This window comes from Cryptomeria japonica, chromosome 10, assembly GCF_030272615.1.
Source record: "Cryptomeria japonica chromosome 10, Sugi_1.0, whole genome shotgun sequence".
Classification (NCBI taxonomy): Eukaryota; Viridiplantae; Streptophyta; class Pinopsida; order Cupressales; family Cupressaceae; genus Cryptomeria; species Cryptomeria japonica.
This window is the reverse complement of record NC_081414.1, coordinates 317683528-317703011: the sequence shown is the minus strand read 5'-3', so window position 1 is coordinate 317703011 and position 19484 is coordinate 317683528. Positions and strand designations below refer to the sequence as shown.

Sequence of the window (19484 nt, the reverse complement as noted above, 5' to 3'; positions counted from 1 at the left end):
GATGAAGAACCTATGGTTCAGCCTCATGCAACTCAAATTTCTCCTGCAGCCAAGAGGCGTAGGTCAAAAAGAAAAACTTCTACAACAGAGCCGCAAGTAGAAACCATTACTGCAGCCACTCCAAAGGTTTATGTGAGAAGAATACGGAGTAGGACCCAGAAGGCTCGTCCAGCAAGTGATCTGGCAAAGGTTATTTCAGTGGAAACATCAGAAGAAGGGAGCCCTGCAGATGTTGAAATCCAGGAAGAATGTGATGTAGATAAACTATCAAATCTTGCTTATGTAGCAGAGTAGCTTGAGGAACCTGTTGGAGAGATTCCATAGCAGCTTGAGGAACCTGTTGGAGAGATTCCATAGCAGCTTGAGGAACTTGTTGAAGAGATTCCATGGCCTAAGGTAACACCTATTAGACCTCCATCATCCCTAAGCAGTTTATCTATTGCGTTAACATTTTATAGACAATGGGAAATAAAGAGGGCTAGATTGCAAGGGGTTATTGACAAACAACAAAGAGAAATTGAAAAGAGGGATAACAAAATTGAAGAATTAGAGGCTAAGGTTGAAACAATCACTAGTATGGTCCCCGAATTGATGCAATGTAGGGCACCTCCAAGGGTTTATGCTCTGCATTTAAGGGAGCAGTATTTAAATTTCAAATTGAACCGTATTTTTAGGGACCTTAGCCCCTCTTTAGAAACCCCTGAGGAATTTTATGATGCTTACCAAACTTCTCCAACAGCTATGAAAAATTTGTTATGTGAATTTTATTTACATAACTATGTTGTACCCTCATATAGTGAGTGGAATCCTTTGTTATATATTGGTGATATCCATATAAAAGCTTTAATTTCATGGATTCAAAATGAGATCAGCATGGGGGCACAAGCCAGAGCATACAAAGATTTTGAATTTGATTGTCCATTACCATTGAGGAAGGAAGCAAAAGAGCCAAGAGTTCTTTATTATGAATGGCAGAAATTACTGGTAAGAGATGATGTTAGAAAACTAGTGCTTCAAATGAGGGAGGAAATATACCAGGAATATAAGCATTTAGTTCAGAATGACAGTGCAGCTGCAATAGATGGGTTAACTCAGTGCTGGAATAACTTACCAGAAGAATTGAAGCAGGGAGAACCTCATTCACTGCAAAAAAATTAGGCAGTTATGCAAAGAGCCCCCAAATATATACAACTGGGCAGAGAGAAGACCAATAACTGGTTACCACTGATCTTTCAACCTCCTATTCTTATGTGGCCACTATTGGGATGTAAGACTATGGATCAACCCTATGAAGCAGTTACAAAAGAATCAGCCAGATGGTCCAGGCTAGAAAAGATGAAAGGATTTTACTGGAATTTAGCTTCAGGAGGAACAGGACAAGGAACCATTGGTGATCTAAGAATTAGTGCAAGAATCAAAAATTTTCCTTTTGTTGTAGGATCAACAAGCTCTTAAAGTTGGGGGGCATGATGAGTTGAGACATTGTCATATTTCTATCCTCATAACTCTTGAGTTTTTGTCATCTTTTGATTTGCATAAGTAGTAGTGATGTATTGGAAGTTTACTATATGTATTCCATATGTTATCCTGAACCTATTAAATCATGTTTTATCTTTGCCATTTATTCCTGCAGCCATGTGATTTATTCATGTTGCCATGTCGATTGTTTAGGGCAATATCATATGTGAAATTAATAGATGTCCTGATTAAATAAAATGTGTATGTATGTTCTTGTATGTTATTTCTTTTGTAGTGCAGGGAATAAATGATGTTGCAGTGGATGTTCGCCTTTCACGCCAGTTGAAGGAAAGGATACTCAAGAAGATGACTAAAGATCAAATTACAGAAAAGCTGAGAAGTGTAAGGAATGGCATCAGCGGAGCAATCAGCGATACTACCAATGTCTAACTTAGGTGGACATTGAAGTTGTAAATACCGCCACAATATGTTATGACTGTGGTTCGGTTTAGATCCGCATTTCCTGCAGCATAACTCCAGCTATCTCCTTTCTCAGTCAATTATCCACCTCTTCTTTTCGGCATGATTTGTGTTGTTTGTTGTAGATCATTTCTTTTTAATAATAAGCTCTTTATCTTCTTGAGGGTTAGATAGAAAGAGAAGAGAAACAAAGCAGAGGATTTTTCCTAAGTATTTTTGAGTTTTCTTTTCATATTGAATCATGTAATGACTTCCAATGAACGATGAATAAAAATATGTTATTCTGAGCTTTTAGAGTTATTTTTGGGAAGCCTGGTATCACTCATCCAAGGGGGCCCACTTGGGGAGTGTTCATGTGCATTTGTTAAGATTAGTTTTATTTCCTTAGTTGCAGTAAACATTCTTGCATTGACTGTTCCTACAACCACTGGAAACAAATCCACTGACTGTTACTGCAGCCAGACTAGAACAGAGTAATTTATGTTTATCAGCATTGAATTTATCCAGTATTGCTTTTATGAATTTATGCGGAAGTTTTCCTGTAGCCTTTCTATAGTTTCAATTCTTGCTTATCTTTTCCACATAATGTTAGTTGTTGCAGTAATGCAGAATAGATGTCACAGGAACTTAGTACATATATAGTGCAGACCCATTTCAAGTATTACATCCCTGGGTTGACAATCAAATGAACACTAGCTATGAAAATAGTGACTTTACCAAATGAATGTCCAAACTTCGGGTTGAGGCTTCAACTAGAGTTATTATTCTTATTGTTGGGTTGAACAATTTCCATCACTGCTCTACTACTAGTTGTACTACTGCATCACTACCAGTTGCAATACAACTCCAATACCAGCTGCTGTTGACATCAATGACAACACTATACTTCATCAATGCAATCTTCATGCAATGCCAACAATCATACCAACAATTAGTTACCCCTTTTTATAACATTTTGCAATGACAACAAAAGTTGTCAACTTGCAATTTTCAAATTTGGCAACTCCAAGGTGTATTCGACCTATTCTAAGGATTGGTCTAATGTTTTTTAGACCAATATTTATTTCCTTGACTCATTCCTAGACTCCTACTGACCCACGTGGTCATTTGTCCATGGTGGCTTATAGAATGCAACCATGACAATGCCTTACATCAATTGGGTCTTATTGATTCACAAACCTATCAACCTATTACATATGATCATTTTCACCTCATGGGTGATATTAGACTCTTGTAGACTTCATTTATGTCTTTGGGTGCTCCTGCACCATACTCCCTGGGTGGTTGAATCTCAACTAGTCCACTTGAGATGAGTTCCTGCAATGTAGTCCCATGTCTCTCCATCTGGTATTCATCCATCCATATTGCATCTACCTCAGGGAGTACTTGCCACTTGACAAGGTATTATTTGTAGACCTTATTCCTATTTTTCTTCACAATATTGGTGTCCAATATCCTTTCAAGTTTGGGTGGCCCTTGACTTGGAAATTCTTTCAGTTTGTCTACAACATTTTCCATTGGGAATGTACCATCTTCCTGCATTGTACCTTTGAATGGTGTCAGATCTGCAATATTAAAGATTGAGGATATACCTATATCTGAAGGTAATTGGATTTCATATGCATTGTTCCCAAACTTCTTGAGTATTTGACAAGGTCCAACCTTTCTCATCATGAGATTTGTGTGTTTTCCTTTTGGAAATATCTCTTTTTTCAGATTTGCCCATACCATGTCTCCAACTTGGAACTGCACATCTCTCTTTCTTCTGTCAGCCTCCTCCATGTACTTCTTTGTACTTCTCTACAATTGCATCCTAACTTGGTCACGAATCTCCTTTATCCCTTTAGCAAATTCTTCTCCACAAGCAATGATATGTTCAGTTGAGGGTAGGTTTCTCAATTCCAGCACACCTCTTGGATTCAATCCATAGACAATTTGGAAAGGGCTTCTTTCGGTACTCGTATTAATAGAGTCATTATAGGCATATTCTACTTGGGAGATGATGGAATCTCACTTTTCACCATGCTGCTTAGTGAGGCACCTTAACAAGTTTCTGAGTGACCTATTGACCACTTTTGTTTGGCCATCTGTTTGGCCATCCGTTTGGGGATGATAATCTGAACTAAAATACAAGTTTGTGTCTAACTTCCTCCATAAAGTCCTCCAAAAATATCCTACAAATTTCACATCTTTGTCTAACATAATGTTCAAGGGTAAACCATGTATTCTCATAACTTCATTAAAGAAAAGGTTTGCAACCTATGTAGCATCACTTGTGCTCTTGCATGGCAAGAAATGTGCCATCTTGCTAAACCTGTCAACAACCATAAAAACATTGTCAAAACCTTTTTGAGTTCTTAGCAAACCCATCACAAAGTCCATGATCACACTTTCCCAAGGTCTTGAAGAAATGGGCAATGGCTGGTATAGTCATGTTATTTGTTGTTGTCCCTTGGCCTTTTGCCACACCACACATGAATCCACAAATTTTCTGACATATGTCTGTAGTTTAGGCCAGTGATAAAATTTTCTCAGCAACTCAAGAGTTTTATCTAGTCCAAAGTGTCCCCCCATGCAACCACTATGCTTCTCCTTAATTATGTTATCCCTCATTGAACATTTAGGAATGCATAACTGGAATCCTTTGAAAATAAGACCATCTTGAATCAAATAATCAGAATACTCTAAATGATACCTGCTACCAAACTCAATGCATACCTTGTAGATGTCTTTGAAATCTTCATCTGTAGCATACAAACCCTTGAGGGAATCAACTCCTACACTCTCCAATTGGATTTCTGAAATTGTTAGTGCCCTCCTGCTAAGAGCATCTGCAACTTTGTTTGAGACACCTTTCTTGTGTTTGATTGTAAAGGTATAGGCGTGAATGGACTCAACCCACTTCATATGTTTATGGCTCAATTTCTCCTGACTATTTAGGAAGCTTAATGTCTGATTGTATGTATACACAACAAACTCTTTAGGAAGAAAATAGTGCCTCCACTTCTTTAGTGCTTGAACTAATGCATACATCTCCAAATCATAGGAAGAATATTTCTTTTTAGCATCATTCAACTTTTCACTAAAAAATGCAATTGGTCTACCTTCCTGGTTGATTACTACACCTATTGCCAAATGACTTGCATCACATTCAATTTGAAAGATTTTGTCAAAATTAGGTAAGGTAAGAACCGGTTGCTGGGATACCTTTTTCTTCAACATTTCAAATGTTTCATCTGCCTCCTTGGTCCATGAAAAATTGCACTTTTGTCCACCCTGATGGTCTCTAACATGGGAGCACAAATCTGGCTAAAATTCATGATAAAGTTCCTATAAAAGGTAGCTAGGCCATGAAAATTCCTTACATCACCAATTGTTCTAGGAGTTGGCCATGTGAGAATGGCATTCACTTTATAAGCATCCATTTAATAATTTCCTCTAGAAATCACAAACCCAAGGTAATTTAGTTCTTCCTACAAAAACACACACTTTTCCATGTTTATCATTAGTTTCTCTTCATTCAACCTTCTCAAGACCATATCCAAATGTTTTAGGTGCTCCTCCTTTGTCTTGCTAAACATTGGGATTTCATCTAGATACATTATGACAAACTTACCAATGAACTCCTTCAACACCTCATTCATAAGTGTCATGAAAGTGCTAGGGACATTTGACAACCCAAATGGCATCACCCTCCACTCATACAACCCTTCATTTGTTTTAAAAGAAGTTTTCCATTCATCACCTGCCCTAATCCTTAATTGGTGATAGTCACTTTTTAAATCAATCTTGGAATAACATCTTGCACCTCCTAAACAATCAAGCAAATCTTCTATTCTAGGCATAGGGAATCTATACCTGATGATTATCTTGTTAATGGCCCAGGAATCAGTGCATAATCTCCATGTTCCCTCCTTCTTTGGTGCTAAGAGAACCGAGACTGCACAAGGGCTCAAGCTCTTCTCTATCAAACTTTTATCAAGCAACTCTTGGATCTGTCTTGCAACTTCCTCATTTTGTTGGGAAGTCATTTTGTAGGCTGACTTGTTTGGTAAGGTGGCACCGGGAATGAAGTCAATTCAATGGCTTATCTCCCTTATTGGTGGTAGGGTTCTTGGCAACTCTTCTGCAACTATGTCCTGGTATTTGCTCAACATTTTCTTCACCTCCTTAGGGACTGTCACCCTTTTCTTTTCTACCTTGCCATCTGTAGTGGGCTCTTCTTTTTACCTTGGTACTGAAATAATTGCAAAACAAGGTGTTCCTTCTTCCTTGATTGCCTTGAGGAACTCTTTTCCTTCCATGATCATGCTCTTGGCCTCCTTCTTCTTCTAATCCTCACTATTATCAGGCAAGGGTATCAATTCAATCACCTTTTCATCTTTGGTGATGGAGTAGGTGTTCTTGTGTCCATCATGATGGGCCTTGAGTTCATATTACGATGACCTCCCAAAAAGAAGATGACAGGCATCCATCTCAACAACATCAAATAGAATTTTGTCTTTGTATGCTCCTATTTGAAATTCAACCCATGATTTCTCCTCTACCGAGGTTTGTTTTCCTTTAGTAAGCCAAGAAACTTTATATGGAAATGGATGAGAAATTCTTCTCAATTTTAGTTTCTCTACCATTTCTAAGGATACAAAAATTTTCAGTTGAACCTGAATCTATTATAACCTTACATACCTTGACTCCTTCTTTGCATGTGGTCTGGAAGAGTGTCTTCCTTTGTGGAGGTTCAATATTGCTTGGTACCTTCAACAATTTTCTCCTTATCATCAAGGCTTCATCTCTCTCTAAAAGTGCATAGGAATCAGGTGATTTGACACTCTGATAATCAGTGTCTTGAACCAAATGTGTTATCCTCTCCCCTTGGGAGCTTGATCCGGTCATCTCACAGTACTTAGTTGCGGTATGACCTACTTGATTGCAGTTGTAGCATTTGAAAGGCTCTGAGCTTCTTCCACAAAATTTACCTCTATGATTGTGTCTTGTTCCTCTGAAACCCCCTCTTGTGTTACCATCTCCATGTTGACTTTCTTTATTAGCCTCTCCTTGTGGCCTAGGACTCTATCCTCTACCATTCATAGGGCCTATGCCTCTGAAGTTTTTGCCCCCTCTACCTCTTTTATTATGATCATTCTTTCTCTTTAGCTTCTCCTCTACTCTTAGTTCTAGTTGAAAGCACTTGGTCACTGTCTTCGGTGCTAGTATGTTGATCTCATCTTGTGTTGGTTCCCAAAACCACAGATTGGAAAACCAAAAGACTTTCCAAATCCTCAAGTAGTCCAATCATCCTTGGCCAACGAACAGGGATGGTCAAAGACCAAACCCCTCTGCACTTTAGGCTCCACTGGACCTAGGTGGGTATGCCTCGTCCTCTCAAGCACAAAAGAGGTTATTTATAGTGGATTTAAACCTTTTAGAAAGTTTACACAACTGGCAAATTATTGTTCTACAACTATGCTTTATTATGTGCTTTAACTTAATGCTTTGAAAATAAATGATTGTGAATGTATATTGAAAATGAGATTGCTTTCAGGACTTAAATAAAATTTGCATAGATCAGTTCATATAGGATTTGGGAAGAACGCTTCTCTATCAAGGACCTTGAATGCATACAGATCAAAACCTTGAAAGATTAATAACATACCAGTGCCTCTATCCAGGGATATATATGACACTTTGTGGACAAAATATCTTATCAACTCAAGAGACAATTTATCATCAACTATGAATGTTCAGTATGTGTTACACAAACAATAAGAACTCAATATTTCACTTAATGCAACGGCATGTGATTCACATCATAGCAAATCTATAAACAGATTTATCAAGAGGATAAAGATAATCATCAACACAAAAGTGTACACAATATTTAGAAAAAGAAACAGCGAACCTTGTATATTAATCTTCAGGAAATAATTGCATACATAAGCTGCACTTGCAGATACTCCATTACAGATTGCTTGCACAAAATGATACTTCTTCTTCCTATAGACTTCTCTAATACAAAATGATATTCAATCCTTACAGAAGTATCTTGTTCCTATGACCTTCCTATTACATACAAAAATGACTCCCTATAAGTATGTGAATCAAAAGGCATATATGAAAGGACACACCCTTTCATACATAGAAGGGAGTTACAGACAGTTTCCCTCCAAAGGACACACCCTTTGGTTTAATAAATAATTACAAATGAGAACCCTAAAAATACTAAATGATGCTTTAATAACGTGTCTTCTATTCTCCGCCTCGATAAAATTCCTTAGCAATTATTCATCATCTTCTCATTATTTTCTACACACAAGATAAGCCAATCAGATTCCTTGATTTGAAAATAAAACATATTCCACTTTAGATTTTAGTTTGAAAATACTTGTTTAAAATAATTCATTAAAACCAAAGTATTTCCCTTTAAAAATATTTTGCAAACATAGCATCCATTCATATAAAATAATGCTTTATCCTTAAATATATATTCAGAGCACTTTATTCAGGATAAATACACATAAAATTCATCTTTAATGCACTTTCAAATAATAACATAAAGTAGAGAATATACTTCCCTTTTATGAAATTCATGAGTTAATATTCCGCCCATACAATAAGAACGTATTTTCCCCTTGTAGTCTAAGTTATACATTTAATTATGATTTTTTATTCTTCACCCCGTCACGTGTCTTCTTCTGGTTCGATCGCGGATCACCTTGGGCAATACCTGGTTTTACCATCTCAGCACCGCCTGACCCACCTCAACTTTAACTCTTCATTGTCATTGATCCGCGATGGATATTCATCGTGCATCTCTACATAGCGGATCAACGACAGTCGTTAGATCTTTTCTAGCCTGCTCGCGCGTTATCTCCTCCGAACTGCTTCCTTAGTGGGCCCCACCACTCGGTCGCCACGCCTTTTCCAAATTGCTCGCACGTTATCTCCTCTGAACTACTTCCTTAGCGGGCCCCACCACTCGGTCACCATGTCGCGGTGAATAAACATCGCACATCTTCCGATCATGGTATAGCGACCACCGTCGGATCAACTCGCCCGACCGTCTGATCTTCCTTATTTGCTCGGCCTTTAACCTTGCTTGAGCGACTCTCTCTTCTCTTTATCCATCTGTATCATGTGTCACTCTTTGGTTTTCTCGTGGATGCTCCTACCCACCACTTGGACCTAAGTTCTTCTTCTGCGCTCCGCCACGTGGCACATCCTGATTCTCTTGCAGATCCACTGGGATGACACCTCATCTGCCACCTTGGCAGTCGCTATGTCACGGGGGATATAGGTCGTGCAACTTCCTATTGCGGTATAACGACCACCGTTGGATCAATCTTGAACTTTCATGCTCGTTAACCTCCCCTTTTCCGTACGTGCTTAGTCACCAAGTCATGAGGATTAACCGATGAGTTGTTTCTCATTGTGGTATAGCGACCATCGTTGGATCATCTGACAATCATTAGATATGTCTGACTTGCTCGATCTTTAGCCTCCATCCTCTCCAGTCTGACATAAAACTTTGGCTGCCTCAAGATGCACGTTTGTATGCATGGGGTCAACTGGGTTCAATCTTCTTCACGCCAAAAGCCATTTGTCTTTCGACAGTTATCATACGAGCCACTTTGGATTAAGTGTTAAAAGAGCCTATCCCACAAACAATGTGGGATAAAGGCTTTCCCTCTTTTGACGCAACTCCATGTTCTTCAGTTATGCTCCTGCAAAACGATTTACTAACATCTGACTGAAAAGCTCTGAATTTAGATTTGCCTTTAGAAAACATATCAAATAATCTCATATGAATTCGAAATTCAAAATGTAGGTCTTGAGATATACGTGAAATACAAAGGAATAGTTAATTTGGCCTAAAATGTTGAGATGAAAAAGAATTAGGGTTCGAAAAAGTATACCTGGCTTGATTCTAGAATTTGTGAAACATATACATGCCTTGAGCTGACCTCTTGATGGATGCATCAGACCTAGTCTCTGCCAGTTAGAATTGAACAAACTTACTTGATTATAGATGTTACACATGATTGAGCATAGAAATCTGCTTTTTGGCATAAATCTGGAACTCTAAAATTTGAAAATTTTAGGGTTCCAACATCTTGGATACTATATTTCAATCCACTAAGATATCTTGCCACTTTCTCTGGTTCCTCCTCATGGTGTTTGGTCCTTAGACTCAACATATGGAACTCCTCAATATATGTACTCACATCAAGGTCTTTTTGCCTCAAACCTTGCAACTTCTTGTAGACTTGGACTTCATAGTCTACTGGGATGAATTGTGCCTTCAATTTTGCCAACATTTTATCCAATGAGGTTATCATACCTCTACCTTCCTTCACCCTCTCACCTTGGAGGTAATTCCACTAAGTGAGTGTTGCTCCTTTCATCTTGGACTTAGCAAAGATAACCTTCTTATTCTCAAGGGTCTCTTTGTATTCACAATGGTTGTTCAATGCCTCAATCCAATCCATCACTTCTTTTGCATTTATTTTCCCACTAAACATAGGGATGTCATCTTTACTTGATGAGGATTCTCTACCAATGGACTTTAGGAACTCAACAAATGCTCTCTAATCTGCAGGTAACTCAGCTTCCTACCTTGGGGTCTCTTCTTCTCCCCCCTATTTTGCTTCTTCATCAGAGTCACATTCACCCTCCTTTCCTTTGCCTTTGTCCTTCTCTAACTCCCTCACTCTAGTTTCAAACATCTATTCAAAAAAATTCTTGATGGCATCTTGAGACATACTCTTAGGAGGCATGTTGCTAGCCTCTCCCTCACTTTCTTCCACGGACATACACCAAAAATCACTTTCCCCAAGTGATCTAACTTGTGCTCTAATACCAATATGATGTAAAGTCACACAACCAACTAGGTGATAACCTTATCTCACCCACAACTACTATGTCCAAATTAAGTTCTTTTGTTTGTTCAAGGTGTCAAACAACACACCTACCAAGTACTCAACTCACACAAGAATTTGTGTGACCAGATCCATACCGGTTTAGTATCTTCTAGTACTGGTGGAATGCAAACCTATTGGATTTTTGTCTATTGGTGTTCCAACCAACACAAAACATCCATAAGATCTGACTATCAAATGTGTTAGGGGGTACTTGTCTCACAACTATCCTATTTGTCTGGTAGCCCTACCAGTAGACTAGTAGCCCTATTGGTTGAGTTCTCCACACACAACTTAATGAAATTCCAAAGGATAAGACAAATGAAGGGTAGATTAAGATACCCTTATCAAGTTACACAATTTTCCCAAAGTCTTAGACCCTAACCACAAGTTTGAAAGGTCTATATCCTTACTATCCTTCCAGACCTAATTAAGCCAATTAGGCCTAATTTACAAAGAAAGTACCCCTTTTATTAGTCCCCCAACTAAGTAAACACTTCAGCAAGGTGGGGTAATGTGTCAAACTACCAAATCCAAGGTTTCAAGACTTGATCCCACCTTCTTTGTCTACTGCAAGTGATTTTCAGTTCTTTTGTTCAAGCGGCCACATAGAGATGCTCGCCTAGGGTCAATTCAATCTCTTCGGGCTTGGAGCCTCACTAGAAACCAACACCAAAATATTATGGTACAATGGCCCCTCTAACATTTTACCATAGGTTGTTTGGTCCTCTAGTGAAAATGTCAAATTAAGGGCATCTTTTCAGTAAAACCCTAAGTGTCGGCAGGGTTTGTGACTAGTCTGGTTAGTTTTTGATGGATCTCTACAACCTGATTGTTACAAGACCTCAAACTTGATTCAAATGATATTTAAGAGACTTACCTAACTCATCCAATTTTTTTCAAGCACCCACCAATCCACATCGATCAGAAAAGAACATCAAACACGCAAAATTTTAGGAAACTCCAAATATATTGTATTGCTCCAAAATCCAAAACATTACCAATTTCAACAACACCAACAAAAGCCTTGGAATCAATCCATGTGAGCATAATATATTCCAACCACTTTTCAAACTTTGGAACCATTGGAGGACTAGTTACCCCTTTTTACAACATTTTGCAATGACAACAAAAGTTGTCAACTTGCACTTTTCAAATTTGGTGACTCCAAGGTGTATTCGACCTATTCCAAGGATTGGTTTGATGTTTCTAAGACCAATATTTATTTTCCTTACTCAGGCCTAGACTCCTACTAATTCACATGGTCATTTGTCCATGGTGTCTTATAAAATGCAACCATGCCAATGCCTTAGATCAATTGGGTCTTATTGACTCACAAACCTATCAACCTATTACATATGATCATTTTCACCTCATGGGTGATATTAGACTCTTTTTTGCTTCATTTGTGTCTTTGGGTGCTACTTCACTGAGGACCCTCTCTAATAACCTATCTCAAATTTTCAAGACTCAAAACCATTTTCCTAGGGCATTAATTTTTCTATTGATGCAAAAATCATTAGATGCATGCAATGCATAGTTTCAAGGTAGCCTGGTTTTTTTAATGTTTGTCATGGGAATGAACTGCCAATATGAACATATCCAGATAGGTGTTTTTTATGCTAGGCATGCTCCTATTTTACTTTCAAACTCGCTCAAATGTTCAGAGCCATATTATAGTAGCATTGTCGCTTAAGTGTCCTAAGTTCAAAAAATTGTCAAGCTTTGATTTGTCATTTCTCGAAATTTGGCGCACATACAAATGATCCTTTTAAACCTGGATGGTCATGTGAGGACCATCTCCAATAACCTATCTCATATTTTCAAGGCTTGAAACCATTTTCCTATGGCATCAATTTTTTTGTTGATGCAAAAAATATCAAATGCATGTAATGCAAAGTTGCAAGGTAGCCTAATTTTTATTTTGTTAATCATGGGAACAAACCATCAATGCGAACATGTCTAGGTAGGTGTATTTACGCTAGGCATGCTCTTATTTTTCTTGCAAACTCACTCGAATGTTCAGAGCCATACTCTAGCAGCGTTGTCCCTTAAATGCCCTAAGCTCAAAAAATTTCAAACTTTGATAGGTTGTTTCTCAAAATCTGAGGTACATACAAATAATATGTTTAAACCTATGGGGTCATGTGATAACCCTCTATGATAACCTATATCTGATTTTCAAGACTTGAATCCATTTTCTTAGGGCAACAATTTTTTTGTTGATACAAAAATCATCAAATGCATGCAATGAAAAGTTGCAAGGTAGCCTAATTTTTGTTCTGTTCATCGTGGGCATGAAATATTAGTGTGAACAGGTCTAGATATGTGGTTTTATTCTAAGCATTCTCCTATTTTTCTTTCACTCGAATGTTCAGGGCCATATTGTAGTGGTGTTGTCTCTTAAGTATCCTAAGTTCAAAAAATTGTCAAACTTTGACAGGTTGTTTCTCAGAATTTGGGGTACATACAAATGATTCATTTGAACCTACAGGGTCATGTGAGGATCCTCTACAATAACCTATCTCATATTTTCAAGACTCGAAACCATTTTACTAGTGCAATAATTGTTTTGTTAATGTAAAAATTGTCAAATGCATGTAATGCAAAGTTGCAAGGTGGACTAATTTTTGTTCTATTCATTATGGCACCTAATTGTTAGTTTTAATTGACCTAGGACAACCCTAATGAACCTACAAAAACCCTAATGAACCTAAGACAACCCTAATAAATGTACGGTAGCTAGGTAACAAAATGATAATGAGAATAAAAAGGATAAATGTAGACTAACAAGCCTATATTAAGCCCTAATGAACCTAGGACAACGCTAATGAATGTAGGGAAGCCAAGTAACAAAATGATAATGAGGATGAAAAGTATAAATATAAACTAACTAGCCTATATTAAGCCATAATGAACCAAGGACAACCCTAAAGAATGTAGGGCAACTAGGTAACAAAATATTAATGAGGATGAAAATGATAAATATAGACCAATCCTAATGATCATAATCGTCATTTTTCATTTGTTAATTTATGCATCTTTTTCATCATAATTTGCATACATTTTAGACATATAATTACCATCACATGCATTTGACATCAATGAACATACATAACTACATCAATGTACCAGTGTACAAATTCATTGTATATATCATCAATACAAGTATATCATTGTACTCATGTACAAATACATCGTATATCATCAATACAACTACATCAATATACTCATGTACAAATACATTGTATATCATCAATAAAACTACATCAATGTACTCATGTACAAATACATCATATATCATCAATACAAGTACATCAATGTCATCATGTACGAGTATGTATCAATGCATCCTACTATCAAGATATCTTAGATACACAACTAATACGTGTTCCTTTGATATGCTCGTGTCCTACTCTAAGATTGTGTAGAGCAGTCCCTGCATATAAATGAATACCTACATAAGCAACATGAACAACATAGTTTTATGATCATTCTTTGAAATCAAAATAGGGTAGTCCTAATGAACCTGGGACAACCCTAATGAACCATTAGGATGTTGTTATTATTAATGCATTGTACCTTCCATTCCTTAGAGTCTCCAACCAAAATAACAAACTCACTTCTTTTATTTGGTAGTTGAATTAGATTTTTCCACTATTTTCCTAACCCCTACATTCCCAAGACATGAAAAAAACTAAGTTTCTTAACTAAACAAATAAATATATTGCATTAATGTAGCAGAATATTCTTAAGCTTTAAAATTCATAATCATCATAATTATCATACCTATCCCATATGGTACGAGCTACATATGCTACTCAAGTGTGCTTCAAGAGTCATCTCTTACCCTCAACATATCTAATATTGCTTCATGATTGATACTACTAACTGTCCATAGTTCTTTTGTTCTTGGTTTGGCATGATGCTTCAATAACGTAACTGATGCAAGGCAAAAGGGGCACAAGGCACAAAACACAAGTTCAAATGTCAGTAGATTAGTTACAACCAAAATGAAATACAAATGAACTTAAAAATCTTAAGAGGCATATCAAGGGAGATATAAAGCACACAATAAAGAGCATACATAAACAAAAAAAGGGAAAGAAAACCCCCCAAAATGCTCATATATGTTCCTCCCTTGTTCCTCTCCTCTCCAAGTCCCACATGAGTGTAGATCTCAGCTTTTAGCACTATCCATGGATGTCATATGAAGATTCAAGCTGGTTGTAAAAATGAAAACAAATGATTATGCAAGTGTGAATGATTTACTATGAGAAAGCTTCTAATTAGTCTATGTGAATCTTAGTATAATAACAATGCAAATTCTTCTTAATGCTCTCTAAAATGACTATAAGCTTGATGCACAAAAGACTTCTGATCCTGGAAATGAATAATGAGAGCTCTATTTATAGGGGAAATGGGGAAATGGATGGTCAAGATTGAGTGAGCTTGTGAAGGGCTAGGATTGATGGGTTTGTGATCCATGTGATGGCTTTCAACCCAACCCCGTGATGGCAAGTGTCAACATGAGATGGCTTGAGAGGAGAGGAAAGAAGCATTAAATGCTTGAGATGACATGAAGGTTACCCTAGGCGGGTTTGGTTAGGCTTGAGTTAGTGGATAAAGCTTTTATCCAATTAATAATGCCTTTATCCAATGGATAAACTCTTGTGCAAGAGTTAATGGGGATAACCTTGGTCAAAGCAATGAATGCTTGAAGAGACCCCTGAGTTAAATGAGGGTTGAGTTAGAGGGAAAGCCTCTAACCATGTGGGTAAGTTGAGTTAACCATTAATGGTTATGTAAGAGTCGTAAATGGTTTGGAAGACTTTGGGGGTTAACTTCTTGAAGAATAAAAGCCTTTAATGCATTTCAAAGAATTTGGAGGCTTTGAGAAGTGACTTCTCCTTGCTTAGGAATGTGACAATAATTAGGAGATGAATTAGGCTAAATTGGAATGGATTAGAAGAATCTAGAAGGGGTTTAGGAGGCAAGTGGGTTTGGTGGGTGAGAGAAAATAGGATTTTATTTAAAAATAAAATCTATTTGTTTATGCAACTTGCATTTGTAGGAGAATGCAAGTGGGAGGGTTTTTAGGGATTTAAATAAACATTTAAATGAGGAAAGGGGTTAATTTAAACAAATATGCTTTATTCATTTAATTAAGTGTTAGAGTGTGGTTTAATGAATTAATTTAAATAAATTCAATAATTTATTTAATTAATAGAAGAAGAGGTTTAAGATGATTTAATTAAATATTATTGTTGATTGATGGTTTAAATAATCAAATAAATACTAAATATTTATTTAATTAAGTGGACAGATTTATGTGTCTACATTTTCCCCTCTTTGAGACAATGCGGTTTATCGCGTCATTTCAAAGAAAGAAAGATAGGTATGAGAAATATGCCCCAGAAATGTTAATTTAGTGGGTGGTATGCCCCCTCAAGAGATGGGCCAATTTTTTTTTTTTAAATCAGGTGATCTCTCGAAAAAGAGAAAGAAGTTGGGGGGAGGTAGAATAGAAGAAATTAGAAATAATGGTGAAAGAATGGAAGAAGACATAGTGAATACGAAGAAATAAGAGGCTTCCGAAGCTCACAGGGACCATGGCAGTGAGTGGGGTGAAGTAGGGTTAGGGCTGGGGGTGTATATTTGGAGGGGAAGGGGTAAAACTATCTCATTTGCACCTATCTCCCTGACAGTTCGAAGCTATGATAGTGACCTTGGGCGAAGGAGTGAGCAACAGTCACCGGTTAGAGCAGATCTGCCAATACCAGCGGTCAGAGGACTACGGACCACTGGTACAAAAATGTTTAATTTTGCTTTTGATGCATTTTTAGCATGTTTTTTCAAGTGTCAAAGTCCAAGGAAGACAATAGCACTAGACCTGTGTTTTAGCGCTTTTGTCGCATAAAGTAGCGCTATGGTGCCGCAATGGCACTTTTGCATAGTCATTTTAGCGTTGTTGTCAATGTAGCGCCTTTGTAGTACTAGCATTGTTGAGTGGTTGTTGTGGCACTTGTGTTATTAAATAACGCAATTGTATAGCTTTTATAGCGCTATTGTTATTCTAGCGTGTTTGTGCTTCAGTTGTAGCGCTATTGTGAGTAGAGTGGCGCAATTGTGATAGATGTCCCAATGGTAGATAAAATATCACTTGATGCTTGTGTTGATTGATTGATTGGTTATTTTGGTGAATCATAGCAGCCCCATTGAGACTAGGTCATTGTGATAAATACCTATTGTAGTCTAGGATTGCCATAATTGATTACCTATTGAGACCCGGAGATACTTGATTAAAAAAGTATCTATTGATAGTCTAGGTTGAAACTTAAGAAAGTTTGTAGCAAAATAACTGATATTTGTTGATATGGGTAGGAAGATCTTCCTGTCTTACAGATGTGAGAGCGACATCCTATGACACATGAGCTGCGTGAGCGGTTGTCAGAGTTGGAGATAGATTGTGTGTGCAGTCGGGTTATATGATATGATGCACCTACACGTGATTCAGACGAATCGCGGTTTATTGACAGCATTGGCCGAGTGATGGCACAACAAGACATGCTCCTTTCATTTGGCGATGGGAGAGATGACTGTGACACTGGAGGATGTTTGGAGGATACTGCATATCCCAATTAGAGGGAAGCTCATGACGTATGATCGCCACTTGGGGATGACAGTCGTATAGATTATATTTGTCAAGGATATATACATTAAGGATGGCTCTGTGGCGTGGGAGGACATAGTGGCACTCTATGAGCCACTACCATCAGTACTAGCAGGTATCATCGGGGGTTTGCTTTGCCTCAATCGACGTTCGCATGGATTGGTCATTGGGTGGGGCCAGGTATTAGAGCATATGGTGATAGAGGGGACCTGCTATGCATGGGGGCCATGTGTGTTGGCACATCTCTATAGGGATTTGCATGAGGAAATGTATCGAGAGAGTAGATCACTAGGTGTAGGGATTACTTTGTTACATATCTGGGCTTGGGAGTACTTGCCAATCACACGGTCAGTATGTATGAGGTTTAGGGCGATAAATCAACCCTATGTATTTCTGTATGGAGGTTTGATGACCCAGCCCCGTTTGGGGAAGTTGGAGTTTTGGCGGCATGCTTTAGATGACTTAGATAGGGTCATATGGAGGTCGTACACTGTTTGTGAGCCTTGGGATGATGATGGAGAGGCCTTACCGTATATATATGTGACTCAATTTTTGATTGGTCACACATCCCATATTATGGAGAGATAGTTGCCAGGGAGAGTGATGAGACAATTTGGGCGGAGGAAGAGTATGCTGAGGGGTTCGGGGGAGTATGCACGAGTAGTGAGGGAGAGATTTCAATGGGGGTCAGTTTTGTGCTATGATCAGGCCCTTGTGGAGTTCCAGACATTACAGGCGAGACCATGGCAGATGAGGCTAGAGATTGTAGATGCGGGGGTGACAAAGGAGAATACACAGTATCGTGTCACTCATCTAATTTCATGGATTTGAGATCCTGCACAGCCCATACCACCGTTTGAGGATGATAGAGCACTGGGACAGGGGAGGAGGAGGAGATTAGACAAGGGTGGCAGAGGTTTTGGAGGAGGAGGAGTAGGTGGAGGTGGAGCAGATGGGGGAGGTTTTGGAAGAGGAGGAGGAGGAGGAGGTGGTGGAGGTAGTGGGGGAGGTGGTTTTGGGGATGGAGGTAGATTTGGAGGTGGAGGTGGTGGAGGAGGATGGTTACAAAGGAGAGGCAAAGGTGGGTAGCCTTTACGACTATCATAGGGAGAAGCAAGAGTGGGAGGGAGAGATGTCGGTGGTGGAGAGGGTGGTGATGAGGCGATGGAGATGGGATAGGGAGCCATAGGTGGTGGAGAAGAGCCAATGGAGATGGGACAGGGAGTCGTAGGTGAGGGAGAGGGAGACCTGTGAGATTTTATGATATTATGGTTGTCGCCTCACCTGATAGCAGTCGAGGCACAGTTGGAGGAAAGAGATGCAGAGATTGCAGCCAGGGATGTCCATCTTTTTGCATGGGAGGCCAAGTTGACTGTAGTTGTGTGAGAGAGAGATGATGTAGTGCATATATTGAGGGAGCTACAGGATAGAGGGCGAGTTGTGGTGGGAGAACAGGGACAGGGTCCGACTAGGGATGTGTTGAGGGAGATGCGGCAGACTCAGGAGAAGATAGATTACTAGCAGGGATTATATGAGTAGGTGGTACCGAGTAGTCAGCGAGCGATGAGCTTTTCCCAGATGTGGCGGGCAAGATCAGAGCGGTCACATAGGGGTCGGAGCAATGGTGGTGTAATGGGTCCTCCTCGGCGAGATGGTGAGGGTGGTGGGGGAGCTGCATTTGGCTAGAGTGTCATTTGAGGTGTTTATATGCATTGTTACATTGTTATTAGACTGATACTTGGATGGCTCTTGGTAGATGATATTTTGGACATCATTGTATTCTGATACATGTATTCTTTTTGATGCGATATATGATGAGATCTCATTTTTGTGGTGATGATATGATATGGATCCATGTGATGATATATTTTCTTTATGCAGGATGATGATATGATTTATGTTTAAATTCATGATATGGAGATGTTTACTTTATAGATGTACATGTTGATGATATGATT

At 38.5% G+C, this 19484-nt stretch overlaps 1 protein-coding gene across 1 annotated transcript in view; it reads left to right on the top strand.

Moving 5' to 3' along the window:
• Window positions 1–18912, top strand: part of LOC131858955 (uncharacterized) — a 75246-nt gene extending 56334 nt beyond the window's left edge. The window contains exons 5-7 of the mRNA XM_059212452.1: window positions 1759–1902; window positions 18370–18607; window positions 18821–18912. Coding sequence (XP_059068435.1) covers window positions 1759–1902; window positions 18370–18607; window positions 18821–18912 — 474 coding nt within the window. The remainder of the gene's footprint in view (window positions 1–1758; window positions 1903–18369; window positions 18608–18820) is intronic.
• The last annotated feature ends 572 nt before the right edge of the window (window positions 18913–19484 follow it).